Genomic DNA, 26,136 nt, shown 5'->3' with positions numbered 1-26,136 from the left:
AAGGCAAGTTTTACATAATTTGGAGATCAGGACAGAAGTATTCCAAGGCAAAGGTTACCAAAATAGAGCTTCCAGTTTGTGTTGCTAAGCTCTCTGAATGATGGCATTACTGTTGGACCCTTCTCTCACAGCACAAATGGGACTACAAAGTGGTTTCAATACGTGTCTGTGTGTTAAAGTGAAAGCATGTGACACCAACAAATGGGTACCACATGGCAGAGATACCCAGGAGCAAGTCCATAATATGAAAGGGATAAATTAGTTTTGTTTCATTTCATTTTTTTCCCTTCAAGGGAAGGGGGGGTGGGGAGAGGGGTTGAGCAGGGAGGGAGAGCGAGAGGAGGGGGAGAGGAGGAGTGTGAGTGAGTGTGTGTGTGTGTGTGTGTGTGTGTGTGTGCGCGCGCGCGCTCCTACAGAGCAATCAGGCCCCTCATTTTAGTTAATGCATGTGGTTGATTTAGTGACGTTCGATGCCTGCCTGGTTTTAATATTAATCTTTATTCCGACACCTCCGATTATAGCTTTTAGGTACTTTATTCTTGCACATGGAAATGATGGAGAGCGGCAGTGGCACAGTGCTCACTTTCCGACACCAGCTGGCTCTTGTGCTGACTTAGAATGTGGCCACTGTCTCGTCCTGCCCTTGTTTAATGATTTTTTTGTGTATGCTTAGCTTCCTTTCCAGGCTTTGTTCATTTATTCAGAAAATAATTGTTGAGGGTTTAGTCTGTGCAGGCCCTATGCTGGCTTTGACCTCTACCCTCTAGGGATACCTAGAGTGGAGTGCTTTGAGCATAGTGGGTGCTAAGAAATGTTACATGGCAAGAACAGTTATTTCTCTATGTATGTTCAGTCCAAAGTTTAACTCGGAATGTACTTCCCATGAGTTACAATACTGTTGAAGGCTAGAAACTTTAGTTAACTGACTTCTAAAAATAATTTATTTCAGTTGCTTGACTACAATTCTTAAATATGAAAACTTTTGAAAATGAAAACATCTGTGTATCATATCAAAAACATTTCAAGAATGCACATCTTTGACTATATTAAGAATATATTCATACATAAGCTTGCCCTTATATTGTTTATTTTCATCTAAATCCTTTAGAGATTTAGAGATTTCATCTAAATCCTTTAGAGATTTAGAGATTTCTACTGTATAGTAGAGAGGGCATGGATTTTAGAGTTAGACAGTCCTGGTCAAATCCTGGTTTTGTAACTTATTAGCTGTGTAATTAATTACAGTTAGCTCCAGGCAGTTAGCTTGACTTTGGGCAAAACCTTTCTGAACTTTTGTTTCCCCATCTTATTTTCCCTATCCACTTTATAGGTACAATTAAACCTAGCTTACATGATTGTCTTGAGAATTAAGGTGACAGATAGGCTGATAGAAAGATACTAAGTTCTGGATACTAAGTTTCCCTTTCCTTTTACCCCATTTATTGGCCAACTTTTATATTACTAGCAGTAAAGTACAGTGTTTTAAAATACTCATTTGTTTATTTGGATATCTGGAAGGCAAAAGACATTCTATATTTTGTGCAAATTATGGTATGGGAATAAGTCTGTGGAAGAACTTCTGCTCAATACATGCTAATATGAAGCAGCTTTTTATTTTCAGTTTGTTCTCCCAGATAGACATTAGTTTGTTCTTTCTCTTTTCCTGATTCGAAAGGCAAAACGAAGCCAACATTCATTCATTGTTTGTGTAGAGCAGTGGTCTCCTCCAGAATTTATTAAAGGGCCACAAGTGTATCTACCTGTTAAAAAGTTAAATGATCTCCACTGAATTTGAGTCTGTCTTTGTATGCTATGCATTTCTTTCTTTAAAAATGAGTTTTACTAAAAATAGAACTACCATACGACCCAGCAATCCCACTACTGGGCATATACCCTGAGAAAACCATAATTTAAAAAAGAGTCCTGTACCAAAATGTTCATTGCAGCACTATTTACAATAGCCAGGACATGGAAGCAACCTAAGTGTCCATCGACAGATGAATGGTTAAAGAAGATGTGGGACATATATACAATGGAATATTACTCAGCCATAAAAAGGAACGAAATTGAGTTATTTGTAGTGAGGTGGATGGACCTAGAGTCTGTCATACAGAGTGAAGTAAGTCAGAAAGAGAAAAACAAATACCGTATGCTAACACATATATATGGAATCTCAAAAAAAAAAAAATGGTTCTGACTAACCTAGGGGCAGGACAGGAATAAAGATGCAGACGTAGAGAATGGACGTGAGGACCCGGGGAGGGGGAAGGGTAAGCTGGGACGAAGTGAGAGAGTTGCATGGACATATATACACTACCAAATGTAAAATAGATAGCTAGTGGGAAGCAGCCGCATAGCACAGGGAGATCAGCTCGGTGCTTTGTGACCACCTAGAGGGGTGGGATAGGGAGGGTGGGAGGGAGGGAGATGCAAGAGGGAAGAGATATGAGGATATATGTATACGTATAGCTGATTCACTTTGTTATACAGCAGAAACTAACAACATTGTAAAGCAATTATACTCCAATAAAGATGTTTAAAAAAAAATGAGTTTTAAATTTTTGTAATCATCACTACGGATACAGAACCATTCTGTCACCCCCAAAACCCACATGTCCCCACGTTGTCACATTTTTTCCCCCACATCTAACCCCGGGCGACCACTATCTTGTTCTCTGTTGGTATAGTTTTGCTTTTTCCAGAATGTCATATAATTGGACTTATTTTGTCCACTTATATTGCCTTTTAAGACTGGCTTCTTTCATTCAGCTTCATGTCCTTGAGATTCATCTAGGTTATCAAGTCTCCCTTATTGCTGAGTAGTATTCCATTGTATGGGTGAACCAGTTTATCTGGTCACCCATTAGAGTTCACTTGGATTATTGCAATTATTTAAAAAAAAATATTACATTGTGTAAGTTTGTCCTGATTTTCAAAGTAGAAAAAATATACTAATCAAGGAAAAATGGGAAAAAAAAATATTCCTGCCCAAACAGAACCTCTATTAACATTCAGGTATATTTCTTTACATTCTTTTTCCTGTGCATGGAGTTTTTTGGCTCGTGGTTATATTTACATAGCTGTGATTCTTCATAAATTGCTTTTTTTTTCATGTTTTAATTGTGATGTGTATATATGACATACACAGTTTAAAAAGATTATAAAGCAAACACTAGTGTAACCATCCAAGTTAAGACCCTTCCCCATCAAAACTACCTTCCCTTTACCTAGAGCAATCACTATCCTAACTTTTGTGATAGTCATTCCCTTCTTTGCTTCATAGTTGTCCAACCTGTGTATATTCTTTAGATAATATAATTTAGTTGTGACTCTCTTTGAACTTTGTGGCCTCCTTTTTTTGTTTTGTTTACTATTATAAGTATTCTAGCTCTATTATGATAAGTCTTCATAAAGATGCCTTTTAGCTGCGTAGTATTCTGCGGAGTGATTGTGCTGTAGTTTATGTAGCCATTTCCCAATTTGGGTTGTTTCTGATTATTACTATTGGAAATAATGCTTTATGTAGAAGTAATATCTTTCTACATGAATCCATTTTTGTATTTAGAATTATTTCTTTTGGATAGTATTGTGAATAAAAGAGTATGAAATTTTAAGGCTCTGAAAAATGTTGCTAAATTCTTTACCAGTTCATACCACAATGAAGCCTTACTGTTCCTGGGCCAGCATTGAGGGTTTTCCACATCTCCCCCAAGTAAAAACACCTCAGAGAATTTAATGATTGAAAAACCATCTTATCTTGTCTTTCTGAGGTTGATTGGTTCTATGTTTTCCAGTTGGTTTCCTTTTTTGTTGTTTTTGCTTGAGTTTATGTTTTGGGGTAAATCAGCTTCTTAAGTGATGGTCAGTGTAGCCTTGTGACCAATTCTTTTATTTTTTTCAGATGTAGGTGCAAGAAACTACAGGCATCTCTGTGCCGTTTATTACAACAAGAATCCTGGGTTTGAGATAATCCATGGGCTTCTGGACAGAATCATGCAGCTACTTGATGTGCCTCCTGGCGAAAAGAAGGGAGGATATGTGATCAAAGCATCAGAAGGTGAGACAGATCAGCTGAGTCTAGAGTCAATGACCCCATAATGAAGAGGCGAAGCCCTATTTGTGATAAAGTTTTTTTGGTTTTGATTTAGGGGGGAGGTGAGAGATAGAGCTTCATATCAATTAATTGTCAGTATTTTCTAGAAATATCCTTTTTCCCTCCAGCATTTTGAGAAGATGCTTTTCAGAGCTCTTGTAGTGCCACACAGTATACTTTTGTTCCAGCTGAGTGCTGGTAACCCCTAGTTACTGGCAACATTAAGTCATGGCCAACCCACAATCCAAACTGGAAGCTGAGAGAACCAAAACTCATGACTTGTGCTCAGAGCCTCCTGCCTGAAGCCTTTAAGGCAAAAGAAGAAAAAAGAGAGACATTGGAAGTTAGGCTAACTAAATTGTATATATACCCCTAAAATGCTAGTTTCTTGTTGTCTGAGGAATTCTGAAATTTTTGCTTTTCATATCCCTGTAGCTTGAATCAGTATTAGACAAGAGATCCAGAAACAACTTGAAAGAAACATTTTACCACTTTATTTCCACTGTTTACCTGACAATTTTATAACTTTATTTGGCATCTTAAATTTCTATTGGAACGTTCACTTTTTTAAAAGTGTTATTTAGCAGTACTTGTAGTGGTGTGAGGTTTGGGGGGACCTAGTTTTGTTTTCCCCTAGTTTTATTTTTCTTAGTCCTCAGAGATGGTTTTTTATTGTTGTTTGTTTCAATTTTTTTTTTTTTTTAATTTGGAAACTTCTTTGAAAATGCAATAACCCTAAATGTATGGCCTTTTTAGGTTGAAGATTTGTGGAGTTATCTTTTTTTTTAATAAAATTGAAAGATTAAATATTGCAGGGAGTTATCGTTTTCTGCCACATCTCTCATTAGTAATCATTCAGTGAAGATATGTGTGATGCTTATAGAATTTTAGAGTGTTGGAACTGGGTCTTAGAGTTCATCAAGTCCAGTTCCTTGATTTGACAAGTGAAGGAGCCAAGGATAGGCAAGTTAAGTGAGTTGGGCTGGGTCACACATGGGGAACCCAGGGCACCTGCCTCCCAGTGTTCTTTCCACAAGACCAAGTTTTGCCTATATTTATAGTGGCTTTACATTACTCATTCACCAGTTGACTCTTCTAGACTTTCTGCTTTAAGATCTGGTCATCCAAGTTAATGGCAAACTGAAAGCTGATGTGACACATTTTTTTTAACCTTCTATACAGAGTCTTTTCTCAGAAATTTTATTTCATATAGAGATTAGCTGAATAAAAATCTGTTTCCTGAAACAGATTATGCCATATATATGAGATATAATTTTTTTTCTTATTTGAAAGGTTGCAGAGAGCTGAAATGGTAAATTGGAGCATAATTTGTTGTGGATATGATACTTTTATATGTAACTTTTACATTAATGATGTTTCTATAAACCATAAACCAGTGTCTTAATATAATGACTCTCCTGCCTCAATAAGTTCCTTAGACATATTTCTCAGAAGCCTCTAAGTTCCTCTGTCATGAGACAGGCTTCAAGAAGACAGAATAAGTAGGACACAGATCCTGCTGTCAAGGAACCTACAGGGGGAATGACCACTGCATACCAGCTTTCACAATAAGCTGGTAAGGCGAGCGCCTTGAAGTTTCCAAAGAGCTAGATGATGCGGTTTCTTAAAGAGCATATGGGAAAGCGTTAGTGAGTTTCTGGAAAGTGACATAGGCCTTCGAAGGAATAGGTGGGAGACAGGGGAAGCAAGGCAAACCACCAGAGCAAAGGCAAAAATGATGGGAAACAGCCTAGTGCAGTTTGGTTTGACTACAGGGTGAGGAAGAAGATTGGGACTACATTTAGAGTCCTGAGTGCTACAATAAGGAATTGTAGCTAATTAGCTGAAAAATATTGAAGCTGCTGCTGCTTTTTTTTTTTTTTCCTTTAAGTGAGTGATGTGATTAGATCTGTACTTTGAAGGAATTAATCTGGCAGCAGTATGTAGGTTGGGCGGCATGGAGAGTAGAAGGGAAGAGAATGGTTGAAAGGTGTTATAGTGAGAATAAGGACTTGACTTTGAATGTTGGCCAAGGCTATACCAAGGAGAAGACTGATTTAAGAAACTTTATGAAGGTAGAAGCTACAGCATTCAGCATTTGGAAAAGTTCCACTTGGAACCTTTTGTGCCACTCGGAACCTTTTATGATACAGCTCATATGTGTTGATCTTTTTTTAAGTTCTATTTTCATCATTCTAAACCTTATAATTTTAATCCTTTTATATTTTAGCACCAAAACAATATAATACTTAGTACTTAATTTCCCTAATATGTAGATGTCTATCATTTTGGCTTGGAGTGTGTGTGTGTGTGGGTGTGGGTGTTTTCAAATTAGAAAATACATTCATAAACTGTAACCACTTACGATGTGGTTGTAGGTCTTTATGTTCAGTTTTTTAGGCCAGATTGTTACTGGTATTGGATTTTGTATGAGGACAGAGGCCATCTTGTGTTTCCTGTTGAATTTACTTTGGCTCTCATAATAGAATATTGTAATGTTATATTATATTTTGATTATGTAATGACAAATATGATTACCTTTTTTTTAAATGGTTAAAGAAACCAAGACCTAAAGAAGTGGCTTGTCAAAATAAGTCAGCAGTAAAGTTGGTATAAGTTCTTCATCTAAAATTTAATATGTATATATATATATATCTCCTAAGTAAATCTCTACACAGGAATTTGGTTGCTAGGGCGTGTTTAGCTACATCATTTCCTCAGATTTATTGTTATTTTGCATAAAGCTTTTTCTGCTTCAAGAAAAGGTCTTCAGAGTATCAAAGAAGTCAAGAAGAAACAGATTAAGAGCTACCGTTTCCTGCCATTCTTGATTACTGAGTTGTCTTCTATTACTCTGGCATATGGTTTACCTTTTAATAATTAAAAGTCCCTGGTGGCTTTGCCATTATAATTGAGCTAAGTCTGTTCACCAGAGAGTCTTGCTAATGTCAGTCCATTGGCAGATATACCTAATCTCTCTCTGTCCTTTCTAATGAACACCACTGACTTCCTTTTGTGCTGCTTTGTTTGGTGGTAGAGAGTGGAACAGAACTTGATTCCCTTTTGAGAAACTTGGCCCTGTCCACTGTGAGAGAAATCTGGAAACTCATTTCATTGATCATCACATTGATCTCAGGGAGTTGTGTAACCTAGCTTCTCATGCAGACAGCGGCCCTCTGCAGCCCGTGGATCTCTGAGAAGCACTCCCAAGTCCTGTGAGTGCAGCCACAATTAGAAGCCATGGTCACTTAGTCTCACAGAGTTTTTATTTGCTGAGCGCCCTTGCAATTAGGAACACAAGGTGAGCTAGAATGCCGAACTGCTGATAGAATAAGGGCAGTCGTTGAGTAGAAAAAAGAAAGAAGAACGTTTAACTTTTTAACAGACTGTAGAGCATTTTGAGCGCTTGGAACAACTCATGTTTTAGTGGCATTTGATCGGATCATTACAGCATATGTACACGCCTTTTTTCAGACTTCTTCCCCTTTGTTTTTGTGGTTTGTTGCAAACTAAATTATGTTAAAATGCATTTATCCTTTTCAAAACCACTTCTGGGCAAGGAAATTTCGCAACATTTTTGTGTTTAGAACAATTATGTGGTTCCTGGGCAAATCAGTGGCGAAAATAGTTTCTTAGGGAAGGTAGTAGGCTTTGTGTGCGATTGGCTGCATTGACTTGAGTGTGTATTTTTTCCCCTTGAATTTGTTACTATTTCAGTTTTGTTTATTCACAAATCTACGGAAAATGTCAGTGTAACCTGAGACAAGATTCCTGATGGAAAAACAGAAGTTTTAGTACTTTGAGTTTTGACAATTCTAATTTTCATGCTGCTCAGAATTCATTTTGTGAAATGAAAAATAACCTTGTAAGTAATAGGCACATTTAATCCTGCACCATATGTACCCACAGAGGTTATTTAGATACCTTCTGTTACAGCATCACCTAATGATCATTGACTTGACCTGTAGGTCATGACCTTTTTCCTCTTTCAGGACACCTGTGAAAGATTTCAGATGCTAAAAAGTACGGGTGAAATTGTGATGTCTCCCTGGCCTTCACACTGGTTTTTAGTGTAACATGAGCTTGGAAATATATGAGAAGAATATGTATTGAACAGCTTGCTGGAGTAAAGGTGTTCCATTTATGGTCTGATTTACACAAAAGTCTAGGCTGGAAAAAAGGGAGATCTGTATAGTGTCTCCACATTTTTAGTTACCGTCAGCAAAGACATTACTCTGTTAAGGCACCACGTTTAAAAGAAAAAAGGTTTGGAAGTTTTTAAGCTTCTGACCTTATTACTCTGTGTAAAACATGTCCTTAATCCTCTGATTCTCTGGTTTTTTTCAGTGTTTGAGGCAAGCTTTCAAATACTACAGTTTTTGTTACCTTCTTTGAAGGCTTTATTAAGAGCAATATTAAACACATCTGCAGTGATCACCACACGTCAAAACAGCGGGATGACATGGGTCCACAGTGCCCGTTAAAGCCTCAGCAGTTATCATGATTCACATAGCCCTGTATTGTTCTTGAGTGTGTTTTACTTCCTTGCCTCACTCTCTCTTATATGTATGAGGCAAAGTTCTCTCCACTCATGCTCGCCACCTCGTGCTTTTGGTGTGCCTTGGTACCCACTTGACATTTCAGTACTCAGTGCTGGAGTGCGTGTTCCACAGCAGGTCCCACTTGAATGACTTGGTCAGCTCACTTTCCCATCTGATAGGTCTCGTAACACAGTGTTTCTCAACTTCTTTTTATTATCTCTCCCTTAAGGAACCTTTTAGATTTTTTTCCTAATTGTCCCTCCATAAAATGTTAATACCACTGGTATACTGCATATTTATTATGTATTATATGTATAGCTTTGCTTTATACATAAAAAGTATAAACCTTATTTTTAAAATTCAATTCAGGGTTAAGAATAAGTAAACATTTTTAAGTTAAGAGTTAAATTAGGGAGTTCTGGTGGCCTAGTGGTTAGGATTCCAGGCTTTCACTGCTGTGGCCCAAGTTCAGTCCCTGGTCGAGGAACTGAGATCCTACAAGCCTATCGGTGCAGACAGAAAAAAAAAAAAAAAAAAAAGAGAGAGAGAGAGAGTTAAATCAAAAAACTACTAACATTTAACTTTGTATCTGCTGCATAGGTTTTAATGTTACATACTTATATAAATTGTAGTGCATCAAACTATATATGCCAATTGGCAGTTAATTTAAATATATAACTGTAACCAAAAATTTTTAAAAACCATTCAAAACCCACTTTTCCAGCAAAAGTAAAACAATTGAAAAATTAATTTCTTAAAAAGTCATTTTTAGTGAATTTAACTTTTCCTTGATAAGAGAAGATAACTTTTAATTAGCTGGTAGTCAGATATTGCTGATGTTTTTTCTTTCCAGCACTTGATGTAGTTAAGGATGTGTTGAATAACTTTTTAAATTAGAAACTGTTTTTATTTAATTCTCAAAGCCTGAACTACGCAGGGAACCTCTCAAGAGCACACATAAACAGAGTCCACAAGGCAGCCGATGGTGATTCCTGGCACATGCAGGTCACCTCTCAACATGATCTTGCAATTGAGCACTTGATACAAAGTCTTCCAGTCACCGCGTCAGAGCTATCTGTCGCCATAGTCGTGGAGCACTGGTCTTACGTACATTTGCTATGTTTTCCATGTCAGTGCTGCTCCTGTGAAGCCCAAGACAACCCAGTGAGACGAACTGAATACTAAGGAGTACAGTTTTGTTAAGTAGGGTTCATCTTTGGAGGGCTCCAAACCACTGTAATATAAGATTTTTTTCATACCCCCCTCTCCCCAGCGAAGAACCAGTTTTCATTCCCCTTTGAGAATGCGTGCTGTGACTTAATGCATACTTTGGAGTTGTTTCAATTTAACTGTATGTGCTGGCCAAAAGAGAGAGAGAGAGAAAGGTATTTTTATTTAACACCTTGTACTCCTTTTTTTCCTGCTTCCAAACTAGACCTTGGCTTCCACTATTCTACAGAAAAGGCTATGGCCCAAATAAAAAGAGATGCAAAAGAAGTTCATTTCCAGTTTCAAGGACCCAAATCCTGAAAGTTGAGAGGATTTTTAGGGTGATTTGTACTGCTCAGGTTTTTTTTCCCCCGATTCTTTTCCATTATAGTTTATTACAAGATACTGAATATAGTTCCCTGTGCTATACAGTTAATCCTTGTTGTTTATCTATTTTATATATGGTAACGTGCATCTCTTAATCCCATACTCCCAATTTATCCCCACCCCCTTCCCCTTTGGTAACCATAAGTTTGTTTTCTATGTCTGTGAGTCTGTTTCTGTTTTGTAAATAAGTTCATTTGTACTATTTTTTAGATTCCACATGTAAGTGATATATAATATTTGTCTTTTTCTGTCTGACTTACTTTACTTAGTGTGATATTCTCTAGGTCCATCCATGTTGCTGCAAATGGCATTATTTCATTCTTTTTATGGCTATTATTCCACTGAATTTATATGTCACATCTTCTTTATCCATTCATCTGTTGAGGGACATGTAGGTTGCTTCCATGTCTTGGCTATTGTAAATAGTGCTGCTGTGAACATTGGGGTGTGTGTATCTTTTCGAATTAGAGCTTTCGTCTTTTCTGGATATATGCCTAGGAGTGGGATTGCTGAATTATGTGGTAATTCTATTTTTAGTTTTTTAAGAAACTTCCATACTGTTTTCCATAGTGGCTGTACCAATTTATATTCCCACAGTATAACAGTGTAGGAGGGTTCGCTTTTCTCCACACCCTCTCCAACATTTATTATTTGTAGACTTTTTGATGATGGCCATTCTGACCGGTGTGAGGTGATACCTCATTGTAGTTTTGATTTGCATTTCTCTGCTAATTAGCAATGTTGAGCATCTTTTCATGTGCCTGTTGGCCATCTGTATGTCTTCTTTGGAGAAGTGTCTATTTAGGTCTTCTGCCCATTTTTTGTTTGGGTTATTCATTTTTTTGTTTTTGTTGTTATTGAGTTGCATGAGCTTTTTGTACATATTGGAAATTAATCCCTTGTCAGTCACATTGTTTGCAAATATTTTCTCCCAGTCCGTAGGTTGTCTTTTCATTTTGTCTATGGTTTCCTTTGCTGTGCAGAAGCTTCTAAGTTCGATTAGGTCCCATTTGTTTATTTTTGCTTTTGTTTCCATTACTCTAGGAGATGGATCCAAAAAATATTGCTGGGATTTATGTCAAAGAGTGTTCTGCCTATGTTTTCCTCTAGGAATTTTATAGTATCCAGTCTTACATTTAGGTCTTTAATCCATTGTGCGTTTATTTTTGTATATGATGTTAGAGAATGTTCTAATTTAATTCTTTTAACGTAGCTGTCCAGTTTTCTCAGCGTCACTTATTGAAGAGACTGTCTTTTCTCCATTGTATGTTTTTGCCTCCTTTATTAAAGATTAATTGACCGTAGGTGTGTGAGTTTATTTCTGGGGTCTCTGTGCTGTTCCATTGATCCATATGTCTGTTTTTGTGCCAGCACCATGCTGTTTTGTTTACTGTAGCTTTGTGTTATTGTCTGAATGCGCTACTCAGTTCTGATCTTACATATGTAAGTTTGGCTTTCCTCAGGGAGGAGCAGCTTTACACGTTGGCAGCACCCTGGTTTTGGTACACTGGTGTGCTGCAGCGACCACTCTCCTCTGAATTCCTAGAGAATGATGTGTTCTGGTACACTAAGTATTAACCCTCTAAGCAGTCAATTCAGCTTTAATCCAGAAGGATTAAAAGGATGGATGGGTGGAGAGAAAAAGAGGTACACATATTGAATACATCTGTAGGTAGGGTTGATAAATAAGTGCTCCTATCTGCAAAATGTGCTTTTCCCCTTGATGTATTCACATTTAGTATTTCCTTTTCTTTCAAGGTGTAGGACAAGGGCAATAATTTTTAGCGCCACCCCCCCCTTTTTTTTGAGAATTGATGGAAGAAACTCCTATAATGTAAACCCCATTTTATTAACTTTTTAAAATTTTGAAACAGTTACAAGCTTATTAAAACAGGTGCAGGACAAAAAACTTTCCTGAACTGTTTGAGAGTAAATTGCCAACCTGTACCCCTTAATACATTAGTGTGTATTTCTTACAAACAAGGACATTGTCCTACATAACCAAAATATAATCGTCAAAACCAGGAATATATTATTCACGTTAATGTTAATCCCATCTAATCCTTATACCCTGGGCAAGTTTTATCAGTTATCCTTTATATCAAAGAATCACTTGTTGCCTTTAGCTGTCATGTCTCATTAGCCTCCTTCTGGAGAGTTCTAGAATAGTCTCTCCTTGACTTTCATGACCCTGACACTTTTGGAGATTATAGGCCAGTTATTTTGTAGTGTGTCCCTCAATTTGGGGTTGTCTAGATTCAAGTTAGGCAACTTTGGAGCAATGTTGCAGAAGTAACGCTCTCTTCTCAATGCATCCTATCAGTGACACCCAACTTCCACTTATAGCTGATAATGTTCACTTTAATCACCTGATCAAACTAGTGTCTACTAGGCTTCTTTACTGTCAAGTTATTCCTTTCTCCATTATCATCAATAAACATTTTGTGGGGAGGAACTTTGAAATTATGTAAATGTTCCATTCCTAATCAGTCCTCCTATTTGTTTATCTATCTCAGTATGGATTCATTATTTCCTGTTTTATTCAGTGTATTTTAATCCATTATTCTGATTCTCACATTGTCCTCACTTTGGCCAGTGGGAGTCCCTTCAAGCTGGCTTCTGTATCCTTTTAACATGTTCCTACTATTCTTTATTATTATTAGCACTCTCTTGCTTTGGGCACAAGAAGATATTCAAGGCTTATCTTGATCTTCCCATTGTCCCATTTCTCCACCCTGGTTCCTTTTAGTGGGGAATGGTGTCTAAAAGTCAAGATGTAGGGTTCTAGTTGCACACAGACACATACATGTACTAACTTACTCCTATATCTATACATATTTTAAAGACCATAAGCCCACAGCAATACCTCCATTCCAGTCCAACACCTTCGGGTTCATTCCAGTTTTCTCCCCTTCTGTATTTGTACCTCACTTCTCCAACAGTGAGAAACCTGGTTCCCGTGATTCATAATTTATTCCCTTACTTGCTCATTGCTCCTGTTGGTAACTAAACTCCATCTTGTCCCCTGCGTGTCTGCCCTGCCCATCACTCACTCTCAGTCTCTGACTGCCCTCTCGGGGCTGTTCCCCTCTCACCTGTGGATGCCCTCCCTGCCCCCTTTAGCTCTGACACCCAGTGCCCACACTTGAGTGAGAGGATTTCTTCCTTCCTCAGCCTCTTTAGGGCTGGATTATTCTGGAAGGGAAGGAGAAGACTTTTTAAGTCTTGAGAAGCTTTTAAAATTCTGCCTCAGACCTGGAATCAGCTATATTGCCAAGTGGCCCTGGTTCCTTTTAATGGGAAATCAAATTTAGATCACAATCTAGGTGCTAAGGTTGCTCATTGCTACTGAGCGAGTCATTGTTTCTAGGACTTTTTAGTACGCAGAAGAAAACCTTTTTTAAAAAAATGGTTTTTTTTTTTTAAAGAAAAGCCTTGAGTTCATATGGATAGTTCCAATTTATATTCAGGATTAGAGGATTTTTACTTAATATGTTTGTCTTTATAGTAGCTCTTTTTCTTTACATTGAAAATCTTGGTTCCTAATGAATTTACATTATTACCTATTTATCCATCTTTGTTTCAAAATATCAATATTATTGCTAATAACATGATTGTTAGAAACAGTTTAAGCTTTATCTTCAGTTCTTTTTGTACTTAGAAAATATTCTACAAAATAAAGTACATTTTGACCAACATATTCCCAGTATTTCTTTTTATCAGGCAAGACTGTAGAAGCCTTAAATAACTAATGCTTGCACTGAGTTTTTAAAATATTATATTAATTCACAGTCTGCTTTGTTTAAAAATTAGAAATGCATATTTTACTGTGGACTTTGGGGCAGTGGGGAGGCAGAACCTTAATCGAACATCCATTAGGTATCTGTCTTCTCTGGAGTTTCTTTCATCTGCCAGCACATTTCTTCCCTCCCCGTTATGCTGCCTTTAGAGAGACAGTCTTCAGTATATTACAACATTGCAGGAATCCCACAGATTGACATTCATTTAAAGCATTCCTGCTGCTTTTCTATAAATGATAGGCAGACCATCTGACTGCATTGAGGTCCCAGGTGTGGTTTTGATCTTGATGGATTATTTTGCTTTACATTAGTGTTCAGTAGCTGTGGCCTCATCTCCACCTGCTTGAGAAATAAATGCCAGTAGTCACTTGGGTGACGTGGGCAACCCATCCCCCTCCTGGAAATACCTCTGAGCACCTGCTGGCCCTGGTGGGTCGTGGGTCAGGAACGTTGTCTTCCTGCCAAGGGTTCTTCTAGGCCAAATAGGCCACATACGAGGCCGGCAGCGCGCCTTCAGACCCCAGCCCTCCACACTTGCAGCCTTGCGTCTGAGTTGTTCCTTCTTCCACTCTTCCCCCTTCAGGACCCTGTACTCTCATTGTTCCCATTTTGCCCTTTTTAAAAAAATTTTCTTTTCAGGAAAGCATCTGACTTGAAGTTCAGTTGATACATATCAGTGTGAACTTAAGAGATGCTTTAATTTTGGGCATTCTTTCTCATTGTGAAAGGAGAAAAATTTGGTCCCTTTATGAAAATGTCAAGTTATTAGCTTTAAAAAGGATGGGGCAAATTTAGTGGAATAGAAAAACCTCTCCATCTTCTGAAACCACACCCAGTTGACAGCCACACACACACTTCCTTATGTGAAAAGAGCGTGTTTGGAAGAGGTGAAAGAAGAAACGGGAAACAGCAACATGGCCCAGTATATTAGCACATAGGCAGACATTAATTACCTGCCTTTCTTTAAACAATAAACCGTGTGACTGTAGTTACAATAATTTTATTTCTTTTGAATGATGTTGAAGCCAGCCCATAAAGAGTAAACAGTTGAGCAGAAATATCAGATAAAATGCCTTGCTCTAAATGTCTCTAGAACTTCCTATTGTCTCTTCTGTGAGACCTGTTTTGATGTGTCCAATATTCATCAGCTGTTAAATATTTTATCAATGTTGTTTTCGCAGCCACTACACTTTGACACTCTTCTTCCAGAAGGGAAGGGTTTCTGCTTATTCTCTTAATCCCTAAAGGCCCCTAACTTGTTTGTGAATTGCATTCTCTGAACAAAGATCTCCTCTTGGAATTATTTTCCTGGACTGCTTTGAAGCATTTTTTTTTTTTTTTTCCACCAGGGGAACTGAAAAAAAAGGTAGTAAGTAGTTGGTACTATGCAAAGGAAAATTTTTTAAAAATCAGTGTTGTACAAAATAAGATCAGTATAATCTTATATTAAGTTTGTGGTTTGTTGGTACTACCATTGCTAGAAGTCCACTGTTTAACATTTTGATATGTAATTGAACTATACAATAATTGGCATTGTTTTACCTGTGTGGTACTACCTTTGGCAAAAGGAAGAAACCAAAAAAGAGCAACAAGTAACATATATGTTACAGGAGCCCTATTTATAACAGTGGATAATTGGAAACAACTCTAACATAAAATACTTAAAGAACAATTTGGCAAACTACGATGTATAAATATAATGGCATATGATGAACGTGAATTATAAACTAAGTTGAAAAAGCAGATAGATGTTAAGATGGTACAGACTCTAATTAAAATGATAGGGAAGAATACATTTTGTTGAGCCCTAGGAGGCATGATCAACTGTGATGTAGTAACCGTAACTCTTGTGTGTTGGGTCAGGTCCTTCTGTTGTGTTAGCCCATGTGATTTAGGACTTAATCCCTTTATGCCAGTTTCTTCATCTGTAAAATGGGAATGATAATGTCTGTCCTGTCTGTACTGCAGGGTTGTTGGGAGAGGCAGATATAAGAATTTGGGACAGCATTTTGGAATGGGTGATCACTCTCCAGAGTACCCTCCGGGTAGATATTAGGTCTGCCCTTCAGAAAATCAGCATTGGATAAAAGAGTCACAGACTGGGGTTCAAGAAGGAACTGGGTTCTCAGCTCTGCTGTTACCTGGCTGTATGGTTTTCTTAACCTCTTTGGTATCCATTTTCTCATATTAGAAATAAAGGCATGGACAGAATCACTGTCCGGGTCATTTCTAGTTTTAAGATTCTGCAGGACTTTAAATTGTTCAGAAGCAGTCTCTGCTGCAGGGTCTAATGTAGCAGGTCTTTTTCTTCGCCTTTTTAGATGGTGTCGCTGTGGTGCTTATGTATCTGTTTAAATTATTCCAGTCTTGTTTCAGGAATCTGGAACTTATTCTTTAAGGATGCCTGTGTTATATGGGATTTTTAAAAACGTAGTTCTGTCTTCCCTGGCAAGCTCTAGGTTTTGTCTATATCATGTTGTGTTACTAATATTGTAGAGCATACTTGGTTATGTCCTAAGGCTAGAGGTTGTCAGTCTTTTTTTTTTTTTTTTAAAGGTTTTGTTTATTTAATTTTAAACCAGAGGAGGTTTGGAAACATGAAATGGACAGCTTGACCAAAAGTTTGAAAACACTATTCCCTAGGCCTTCCGTGCCTTGGGGCTACACACAGAGGTGCTCGCTCACTCTCTGGCCTATGCTACTGCTTGCCTCGGGCAAGTCCCCTAATCTCCTTGTGCTTCACTTTTTCCATCTGTAACTTGCCTGTCCTTGGGGCTTGGCCAGGGCTGCACTGGGACCAAGTCACTCCCTTTACTGGGGATGGAAGGAGATGAGTAGAAAGCAGCGTACTTTGTTTTCACGATCTCATTATTCTCTTCTTTTTCTTCTACACTCCCTACTTGTCTGCTGAAGTTTAATTCTGAAACTACAGCACATCTATGATAATGACATGTTTGAGGTTATGTTTAGTCCATGCTGGCCAAAGGTCTCAATTGAGTAAGTTAACTAATTGTGAAATTACAGATGCAATCTCAAACACTCAACATTTCCATTCTTTCCTTTAATTAGCCCTAGAATAGTGTCTTTATTATTGTTGTTTTTATTATTTTACTATAACTGTGGAGAAAGTATTGATAATAAATTGCTCATATTTGGTTGGAGAAATTGTCCTTTAAAGGTTTTTATCAGATGAAAGACTAGGAAAGACCCATTTTATTGACCCAGGAAGGCAGGATGATGACCCATACCTTTTATTTTTGAGTTGTTATTCTATATCTGTCCTATGAACATTTGAGAAATGTGAAAATTTGGGAGGAAATGACTCAAGTGCCAGACAAATGTAGCATGATGGCATTATTTTGGAATAGGAATTTTCAAAACAAGCCAATAGACAGGGCACTTTTTAACCTAGAGTTAAAAATCCTTTGGTTTTACACAAATTAATTTGAGATGGATTTAAAATTGCAACTAGATGTATCACGTTTAAGTTCTCCTAACTTTTTTTTTTTTTTTTTAATATAAACTTTCAGGGCATGTATTGCTTTTTTTTAAAATAAATTTATTTATTTATTTGTTTGTTTTTATTTTTAGCCATGTTGGGTCTTTGTTGCTGCACGTGGGATTTCTCTAATGGCGGCGAGCGGGGGCTACTCTTCGTTGTGGTGTGCGGGCTTCTCATTGCAGTAGCTTCTCTTGTTGCGGAGCACCGACTCTAGGTGCGCGGGCTTCAGTAGTTGTGGCACGCGGGCTCAGTAGTTGTGGCTCGCGGGCTCTAGAGCGCAGGCTCAGTAGTTGTGGCGCACGGGCTTAGTTGCTCCGTGTCATGTGGGATCTTCCCGGACCAGGGCTCGAACCCGTGTCCCCTGCATTGGCAGGGGGATTCTTAGCCACTGCGCCACCAGGGAAGCCCCTCTCCAAACATTCTTGATCCTCTTCAGGTTTTGAAATATGAGTATGTGTGTATGAGAGACAGATAGTTAAGATGAGACTTTAAAATAGATCCTAAGGGCTTCCTCCTGTGAGCGCAGGCTCCCTCTCTGAGTCCGTGCTGTGGGTGTAGGTGGGCCCAGTGCTCCTCTCCCGTCCAGTTGCCTCCACGTTAAGGGTTAACGAAGTCTGCAGGTGTGTTGGGATTAGCACTGTAAAGTTGTGTAAGGGGTTTTTCTTTCTTTTGATCTTCAGAAAGGGATGGAAGATAGCCATTAAACTCAAGGGATTAGGTCCCCTCTCTTTAAAGACTTTAGGTACCATAAATATTTCACTTCAGATATAAGGTGAAGACTTGTCTATATCTGGGGGAAAATGGGTGTTTTATATTACCAGTTGGAAATTATCCAGTCTCCATTTACAAATTAAATGGTCTTTGCAGAGAACTTCTCTTCCAACCCGGAGTGTACTAAGATCTGAAAAAATGTGTGTTTATATCATGGTAGTTATGCCAATTTTGCCTCCTCATATTCCTAAACCTTTTCTTTTTATACGTTCATGTCTTATCTGCATTGTGCCTTTTCTGCCCTGGGTGCTCCCTCATCCCACTGAGGCACTCCAAAGCTCCTGGTTCTAAAACTTAGAGAACAACCGCCCTTAAGAATGATACCCCACTCACATGTTATAAGTGTGTGGTCGGGTTTTTTTTGGGTTTTTTTTAAGCCCTATATTTTGTCTTTTTTTTTTTTTTCCTTTAAATTAACATTATTTAGAAAAGGAAGGTGAGGTTGATGTGCTGGTGGCATAGTGAGTTATGGTTACTACATTTTCAGAAAGTGGTAGGAGACCGAAAGAGAGTCCTGCGTGGGAAATTATAATTGCAGCCCCATTCCACTCTTGGCTGGTCACCTACTCTGTCAGTTTCACTCCAGAATGGAACACTGGCTTTTATTTTATCTTTTTTTTCCCTTTGTGTGATTTCCTAGGATGGGTTACTGGACCATGGAATGGATAATTTTATATGTATCTAATTGTATTAGAATTAGGGCCTCGGGGGAGGAAAGGATAGGGTTTGGGTAGATGCCAGCCCTGGAGTCAGCCTATTAAGTGATTATTTCTTCCTCCCACCCCATAATGCATCATCAGTCATTTAGAACAGATTTAAAACACATTCTGTTGGCCCAGTGGCTTACTATATTTATATAATTCTGCATTTTGTGTTTCATCCCTGAATTTGGGGACTTATGTGTGGTTATTTTTATTAAAGCTCATGATGATAGCTTCTATTATTGGCTATGATGTATGGGATACACTGACATTCCTTTTCCAGTGTTCCCCACCCTCCTTTTAATTTTGTTCTTTTTATTATGGAAAATTTGATGAAGTACCAGATTGAAGGCAGTTACAGTATGTGGATTTGAACCCCAAAGTATGTATTAGTAATGTGAAGAAAGGGAAAAGTAAAATTGTATGAGTGGATGATTTTTAGAGATGGATTAAATAAAATACCAAATGAATTAGTTGAAAACAGCCAATGGCAGGGGGTTTAAAGATTAAGGAATTAAGCCTTATGCTTGATAACACCATGGAGCTTTCAGATTAAGGGTCTGCTCAGTTACCGCCTTAAGCTTCTACTTCCGATGCTTCACAAAATTATAGGAATAACTCTATGTGTAAAGCGTATCCAAACTTTGGGCCTATAATATTACTCCAAAAGAAAGACGGGGGCAAAAAGAAACTGTGAAAGGTGTTTGGCAACGAGCAAGAGAGGGAGCTCACAAACTCTTTGAAGGTCAATTAGCCAGAAAATGTGCTAAAGACTGGGTGCTGTGCTGGATTACTGGCCCAAGAATTGCCCCCAAGGTCCTCAAAGTGGTCCTGCCGTTTGAGCACAGAGAGACAATTATAGACCTTGAGGAGATGCTACAAAAGCTTTAATTAAGGGACTTACTTACACCCCACTAAGTTCTGGAAATTAAATTCTTCTTTGTGCTTAACTGATGTTTCTTTTGTCTGGGTTTCCGCATGTACTTCAACAGAGGACACTTATTTTTCCCAAGTCTGTTTTCCATTCGAAGCCATTTTGCTGTGATGGATACCAGCAAAGCTGAGGGTTTAAACGGTATAAGGAACTAGGTAGAAAAGTGGGCTGAGAGGCTCTTTGCTGGAGAGTGTTTTGGGCACAGGTTGAAAATTGTAGTATTTATGTACCTTGGTACAACAGTAAACCAGAACTCTGTTTGGGCCTAAATGCGTGATTAAAAGAAAAAGAAGGTACTTTGTAGAATTTGAATTTTAGAATTCCCATTCACAAGGCAACATGATTTCCCTTGAATTGGCAGCTTTATGACTCTGGACACAGCAGGCTGCTCTTCTCCAGAAATATTTTTGTTTGCTAATGAGATAAAAGTAGCCTCTGGCTACCATCCAGGTCTGATTTTTTGTAAGCCTAGACCCATATTTAGGTTCCATTCAGATGTGACTTCTTTTACTTCTGGAAAGACTCTGATTTAAGTTGCCTTGGTCCTAACTAGAGCATTGTGATCACATTGATGTGCTGAGCTCCCCTCCTGCTGATGGAGGAGATGCTCTCATCTTTGAACTCGGGCCTAATTGCTGCCTTAGTGGGGTGTGTTCCCTTTTTTTTTGTTAGTGAAGCAATTCTCTTTCTCATCTGCCCTTCTTTGAAGCCATTCACTTCTGTCTGCAAAGTTTGGTTTGAACCATAAAGATTTTTAAAAAGCACTGAGAAGTGCTTATGTTCTAGTAACTTAAAATTGTCTTTCAGTATTTCTAGTTCACATACAACATCAGTCAAGTGGTACAGTTTCTCTCTGTACCCCTTACAAACTTGAAGGCACTTCTGTGTGCCTCTCAATTTATGTCTGAAGAAGAGACCTTTAGCCTTGCTCTAACTCAACAGAGGCATCAATCAAAAAATCTTAAGACCTTGTAGAAATGAAAAAATGAAAAATGGCAAGAAAGTTAAAATTGTCATCACAGGTTAAAATGTGCAGTTTTCGGCAAAGTGGAGTTTATACAGAAATCGCATTATTGGGCTTAATTTTCACATGTGGATGGGAAGGGGAGCATTAGCATTGGATGAGAGGGCAGAGGACGGACCCCTTGGGTGCCTGCTTCACTGGAAAGCAGCTCCTCTGTGGGGAGGGCCTCTGACCCGGGGCAGTTTAGGGTGCTGTAGTGACTGGGACGGGTCTGTGCTGGGCTGAGAGCTTTTGATATTTGTGTCATTTAGAATGTTCCCACACCTGGATATGTTTTAAATAATGCATAATATGAATTTCATTTCTTTTTGCTTTTCTTTGGAGAGGGGGAAAATTCTATTTAATGATATGAATATTTTTGTTTGACCAAGTATTTAACCGGTTAGTGAGCTTCAGCAAAGTTTGGTGCAAACTTCTGGAGAGAGGTCCAGCTGGCATTATCATGCTTGCTAGCTGAAGAAGAACATGACTGAATTTTGCTAAAAAAGCTCTGATTCAAAAAGTTGCTTTATGAAGTAAAAATTCTAAGTTCTTATCTCTTAGGCTTTATTTTGATAACACTGTCAGAGCTAGCACATCTGGCTTAGATTCTAAAATAGTTTGGTTTTATGCTTCAGTTAAAATGAATCCAATCAAATTGGAATTTGAAGATAGATAAAAAGGAAGGATTTTGGTACAGTGAGGATTCTTAAACATAGCAAGGTTATCAGGGAAGTTCTTGAAAACTTCCTCTCTGAATGGCCTTTAAAAATAATCTGGTGTCTTTTTCAGATAGTTTAGTTTATTCAGATGTAATTCTGTATAAGGGGTGCCAGGGGTGATGGAATAAATGACTTTTGGGCAGCCCTTTCAGCTCTATGATTCTTGGTTATACCACTTACACCAACACTTTTACAGACTTGTCATGTGAATATTTATTTGGTGGGAGAGGGGGGTGGTCGTTTTTTTTTTTGCCACACCGTACGGCATGCAGGATCTTAGTTCCCCGACCAGGCATTGAACCCATGCCCCCTGCATTGGGAGCACGGAGTCTTAACCACTGGACTGCCAGGGAGTACAACTTATGTGGGTTTTTTGGCCTGGTTTTATCTTTTAAGTTAGGTTTTTTATTTTGACAGAATTAAAACATGCCATCTTTGTCAGATTTAGCAATATTCATCTCTCTCTTAGGCTATACGTTATCGATGCAGTATGGTTTCTGTATTATTTTATTTGATCCCTCTCTCCAAGTGTGGATTAATGCACATAGCCAAACAATTATGAACTTCAAATGCAGTTCATTGAAATTTTTGCTTTAATAGTGAAGCAGAATTATTTAGTTTGGGGGCATGTGAGAAACAGGCCACCTTATAATTCAACCAGGTTGCTTTGGTGTTATTTAAGAATGACAGTTAAAAATATTTTTCAGGAAAACATCCTTCTGTATAGTTGTCCTGTGTCTCTGTGGTGTGACTGGTGCTGACTTAATGGTAGCGCGCACACACACACACACACACACACACACACACACACACACACACACACACACACACCACACCCCCCCCCCCCAATTCTGTGTTTCTTCCTTATGCTGACCTTGGAGCCATTAGTAGAGACTCAGAAGTTTACTCTTTCATAAATAATGCACTCACTCTGAAATGGCGGGCTGGAGGCTTGTGGCTCAGCATTTTATGGTTCATGCCAGTAGATGTTTCAGTTGAATCAGTCAGGAGCTGTGGACCTAATCCCTTTACAAGTTGGTGATGAGAGAAATGAGTCAGCATTGGTTTTAACCTCAGCAGAGTATGGAGCGTTGATGCATCCCTGTGGCACTGGTAACTTAGTGACTATGCAGTGGGCCTGTACGTTTGTCTGCTCGCTTGTTTTTAGCTGTTTAAACCTCAAGAACTGTTACTGGGTTAGTAAGCCATATCACATCCATGCCTTGGCACCCAGATGGCGAGGGAACCTTCTGCCTGTCTTGAGTAAATCAGAGGTCAGCCCAGCCCCGTTCTGGGACTAGCCGTTGCTGTGGGTTTACAGTAGATGTGCCAAAACTGCTTAGGAAGTTCTCTGTCCCACAGGAACGTGGGTCACATTCTGGTACAAGGCCTACGCCTGCCGATGACAGTGCAGCTCGTGTTTCTCTGTGGAATGAGGTAGAAAAGAGTGATGTTTTGAATAGTACATGAATTCAGTGTAGGCTTTTAATCCAGCAAGTATTACTATGGAAAAACCTGTTTCAAAACAGGTTCTTCCCAGGCAAAGTCGTTGGTTTTACATTTCATTTTTCCCTTTGTCCTCTTTAGAGCAGTTCCACGTCTGCACTTCCCAAGTCTTCTCCCACCTCTGCTCCTTCAGCCTCCTTTTCTTCATCCTGCCTGGACTGCTGTGATAAAAAACACAGGGCCCTGATTTTCATACTTGCCCCTAACCTTTTCTTTCCTTATAAGAGTGTCTTGGTGTAATAGCAAATGCTTCTTTTTTTTTTTTTTTTTAAATCTTTATTGGAGTATAATTGCTTTACAATGGTGTGTTAGTTTCTGCTGTATAACAAAGTGAATCAGCTATACATATACATACAGCCCCATATCTCTCCCTCTTGCATCTCCCTCCCTCCCTCCCTCCCTCCCACCCTCCTTATCCCACCCTTCTAGGTGGTCACGAAGCACCGAGCTGATCTCCCTGTGCTATGCGGCTGCTTCCCACTAGCTATCTCAAATGCTTCTTTTTAAGACCAGAAAGTGTGAGGGAGCACTCTTATTTCATGGCCAGTAGTTTAAAGAAGAATAGTTATTTTTTAAAGTAGACTAGTGAGCTTTCAATGTTAAATGTCTATTGACATTTTTGCCAGGAGAAACGTCGATTTTTCTCTCCCTGTTTTTCAGGCCCTGCATTCTTCCCCGGGCGATGTGCTGAAATCTTTGCCCGGGGTCAGAGCATCGGGAAGCTGGGGGTCCTTCATCCTGATGTTATCACCAAATTCGAGCTGACCATGCCCTGCTCCTGCGTGGAAATCAACATTGAGCCGTTTTTGTGAAGATGGGTCTCTGTTGTGTGATTCTCGCCCCGAGGGTCCCTCTCTCCTCCTAGGTGCCCTTTAGTTGTCCCCACAGTAAGTAAGTCCACTTGTGCTTGTGCATTAATGTTGAATAAAGTAGAAAGCAGTGTCTGGCTCCGTGGGTGGTACTGCCATCCCCCCATCAGGCCAGCTTGTACTGCACAAATGTGGCATCTGCTTGAAGCTGCCTTGTCCATGAGAGCCCAGTGGGGGGCCAGGAGCTGTTCTGAGAAACAGAGAAGCTCTCCACACATCAGAGCCTCTCACCATCACCACCACGTCTGCAGGACAGAATCCTGTTCTTTTCCCTGATGAAACGAGATAGCTGATTAGAGCACACGTACGAGATTAACTAAGAATTTTTAGTTCTTATTTTCTACATTTGATGCATGTTCATCACTGGGAAACAATAACCGCATTTTTAGAAAATTTTTAAGAGTTAGTGATGGTCTAATAGTTACAGCCTTTGAAGTCATCTTAAAGTGAAAGAAAAATGCACACGTATTCAAAATATTTGAGGGTGCGTCGGTATTGGCTACTCTGTCTGTGATACTCAGAGATGGGGTTTGTGGACACACGGCACAGATTCATTCAGCTAGAAGAGTTAAAAGGGACACTGGTACCAGTGCACTATGAACATTAGGAAACAATGAAAAACTTACTTTTGCCCTAGGCCATACATTTTATTGTTGTCAGTGTTATAAAATCATGGTTTTAAATAATTAATAGAGCTACTAGTTTCTGTCTTATTTTACAGGGAGGTATTAGGTCTCTCCTCTGAAGCTAAGCTTCTGCCAGTCTGCCTTGTCTTAACCTCCTAATTTACTTTAATACTTTGATCTAGAATCCTCCAGTAGGTGCCATGTATTGAAAAAAGCTGGGTGTAATGCTTGTTTGAGAAAAGTTCTCAGTTACTGTTGAGATGATATGAAACACAATAAATTGTAAAACTTCAAAGTAAGTCCCCGTAGAAACAGCTAATAAGGATAGACAAGAATTATGTTTATGGAGCTTTTGCTGCACCTAATACTAAGACTATATTACTACCTTGAATCAGGGCAGCAATGTCCAGCTTAGCAAGATTTGTGAACGTACAGACTGCCATCTCTTCCTTCCCAATCCCGTTGTAAGCTGATCCTTACATTTCATAATGAAGTGAGATACGCCCATTAAAAATAATGCTTGTCAAAAGGTTTGTGTCCAGCATTCATAAAGAAAGATTTCTTGTAACTTAAGACAACCCAGTTTTTAAAAAATGGACAAAAGATGTGAACAGACATTTCCCAAAAGAAGATAAATGAAATAAGCACATGAAAAAGTGCTCAACATCATTAGTCATCAGGGAAATGCAAATAAAAAAATAAACACAAATTAAAATGGCTAAAATTAAAAAGACTGACTATACCAAGTGTTGGTGAGACTGGAACTTTCATGTGTGGCTGGTGGGAATGTAAAGTGATACAGCCACTTTGGAAAATAGTTTTGCAATATGTTAAATCATGAAACATACATCTGCCATCTAGCCATTCTACTCCTAGGTTTACTCTATTCAATATGGCCATACAAAGATTTTTATGCAAATGTTCACAGCAGCGTTATTCAAACAGATGAATGGGTAAACAAATTATAGTATATCTATACTATGGAATGCTTCTCAGCCAAAAAAAACAAACAAACTACTGACACTCAGCACAACATGAATGAATCTCAAAACACTACACTAAGAAGCCAGACACAAGACTACAAGTGATGCCATTTATATGAAGTTATAGAAAAGTCAAAGGCAGATTGATTGGCTAGAGCCTGTGGAAGGGAAATTGACTGCAGAGAGTTAAGAGGAAACTCTTTGGGGTGATGGAAATATCTATACCTTAATTAAGGAGGTAGTCAAGATGTAGGTTACACCTCAGTAAAGCTGGGAGAGAAAAATTAATGCAACATGTTGTATTTTAATACGAACACCAGCAGATGCACACATAGGGTAAAAGAGCATGAATTTTAGAATCGTCATCTCTGCTCATGATGGCTTACTGGTCCACTACCATTAGTGAGACATTCTCCCCTAGTTTCAAGTTCGCTATGATTGAAATCAGGGTTTGTGAGTCATGTGATAGCCGTTGTTGAAGTGGGTGGA

At 38.7% G+C, this 26,136-nt stretch overlaps 1 protein-coding gene across 2 annotated transcripts in view; it reads left to right on the top strand.

Annotated features, from left to right (window-relative positions):
• FARSB (phenylalanyl-tRNA synthetase subunit beta) overlaps nucleotides 1-24,172 on the top strand; it is a 67,496-nt gene extending 43,324 nt beyond the window's left edge. For both annotated transcript variants that reach the window (XM_061187895.1, XM_061187903.1), the window contains exons 16-17: nucleotides 3,902-4,057; nucleotides 23,830-24,172. In XM_061187895.1, coding sequence (XP_061043878.1) covers nucleotides 3,902-4,057; nucleotides 23,830-23,981 — 308 coding nt within the window. In that variant the 3' untranslated portion in view covers nucleotides 23,982-24,172. The remainder of the gene's footprint in view (nucleotides 1-3,901; nucleotides 4,058-23,829) is intronic.
• The last annotated feature ends 1,964 nt before the right edge of the window (nucleotides 24,173-26,136 follow it).

Source organism: Eubalaena glacialis, chromosome 1 (assembly GCF_028564815.1).
Source record: "Eubalaena glacialis isolate mEubGla1 chromosome 1, mEubGla1.1.hap2.+ XY, whole genome shotgun sequence".
Lineage (NCBI taxonomy): Eukaryota > Metazoa > Chordata > Mammalia > Artiodactyla > Balaenidae > Eubalaena > Eubalaena glacialis.
This window is presented reverse-complemented; position numbering and strand designations above follow the sequence as displayed.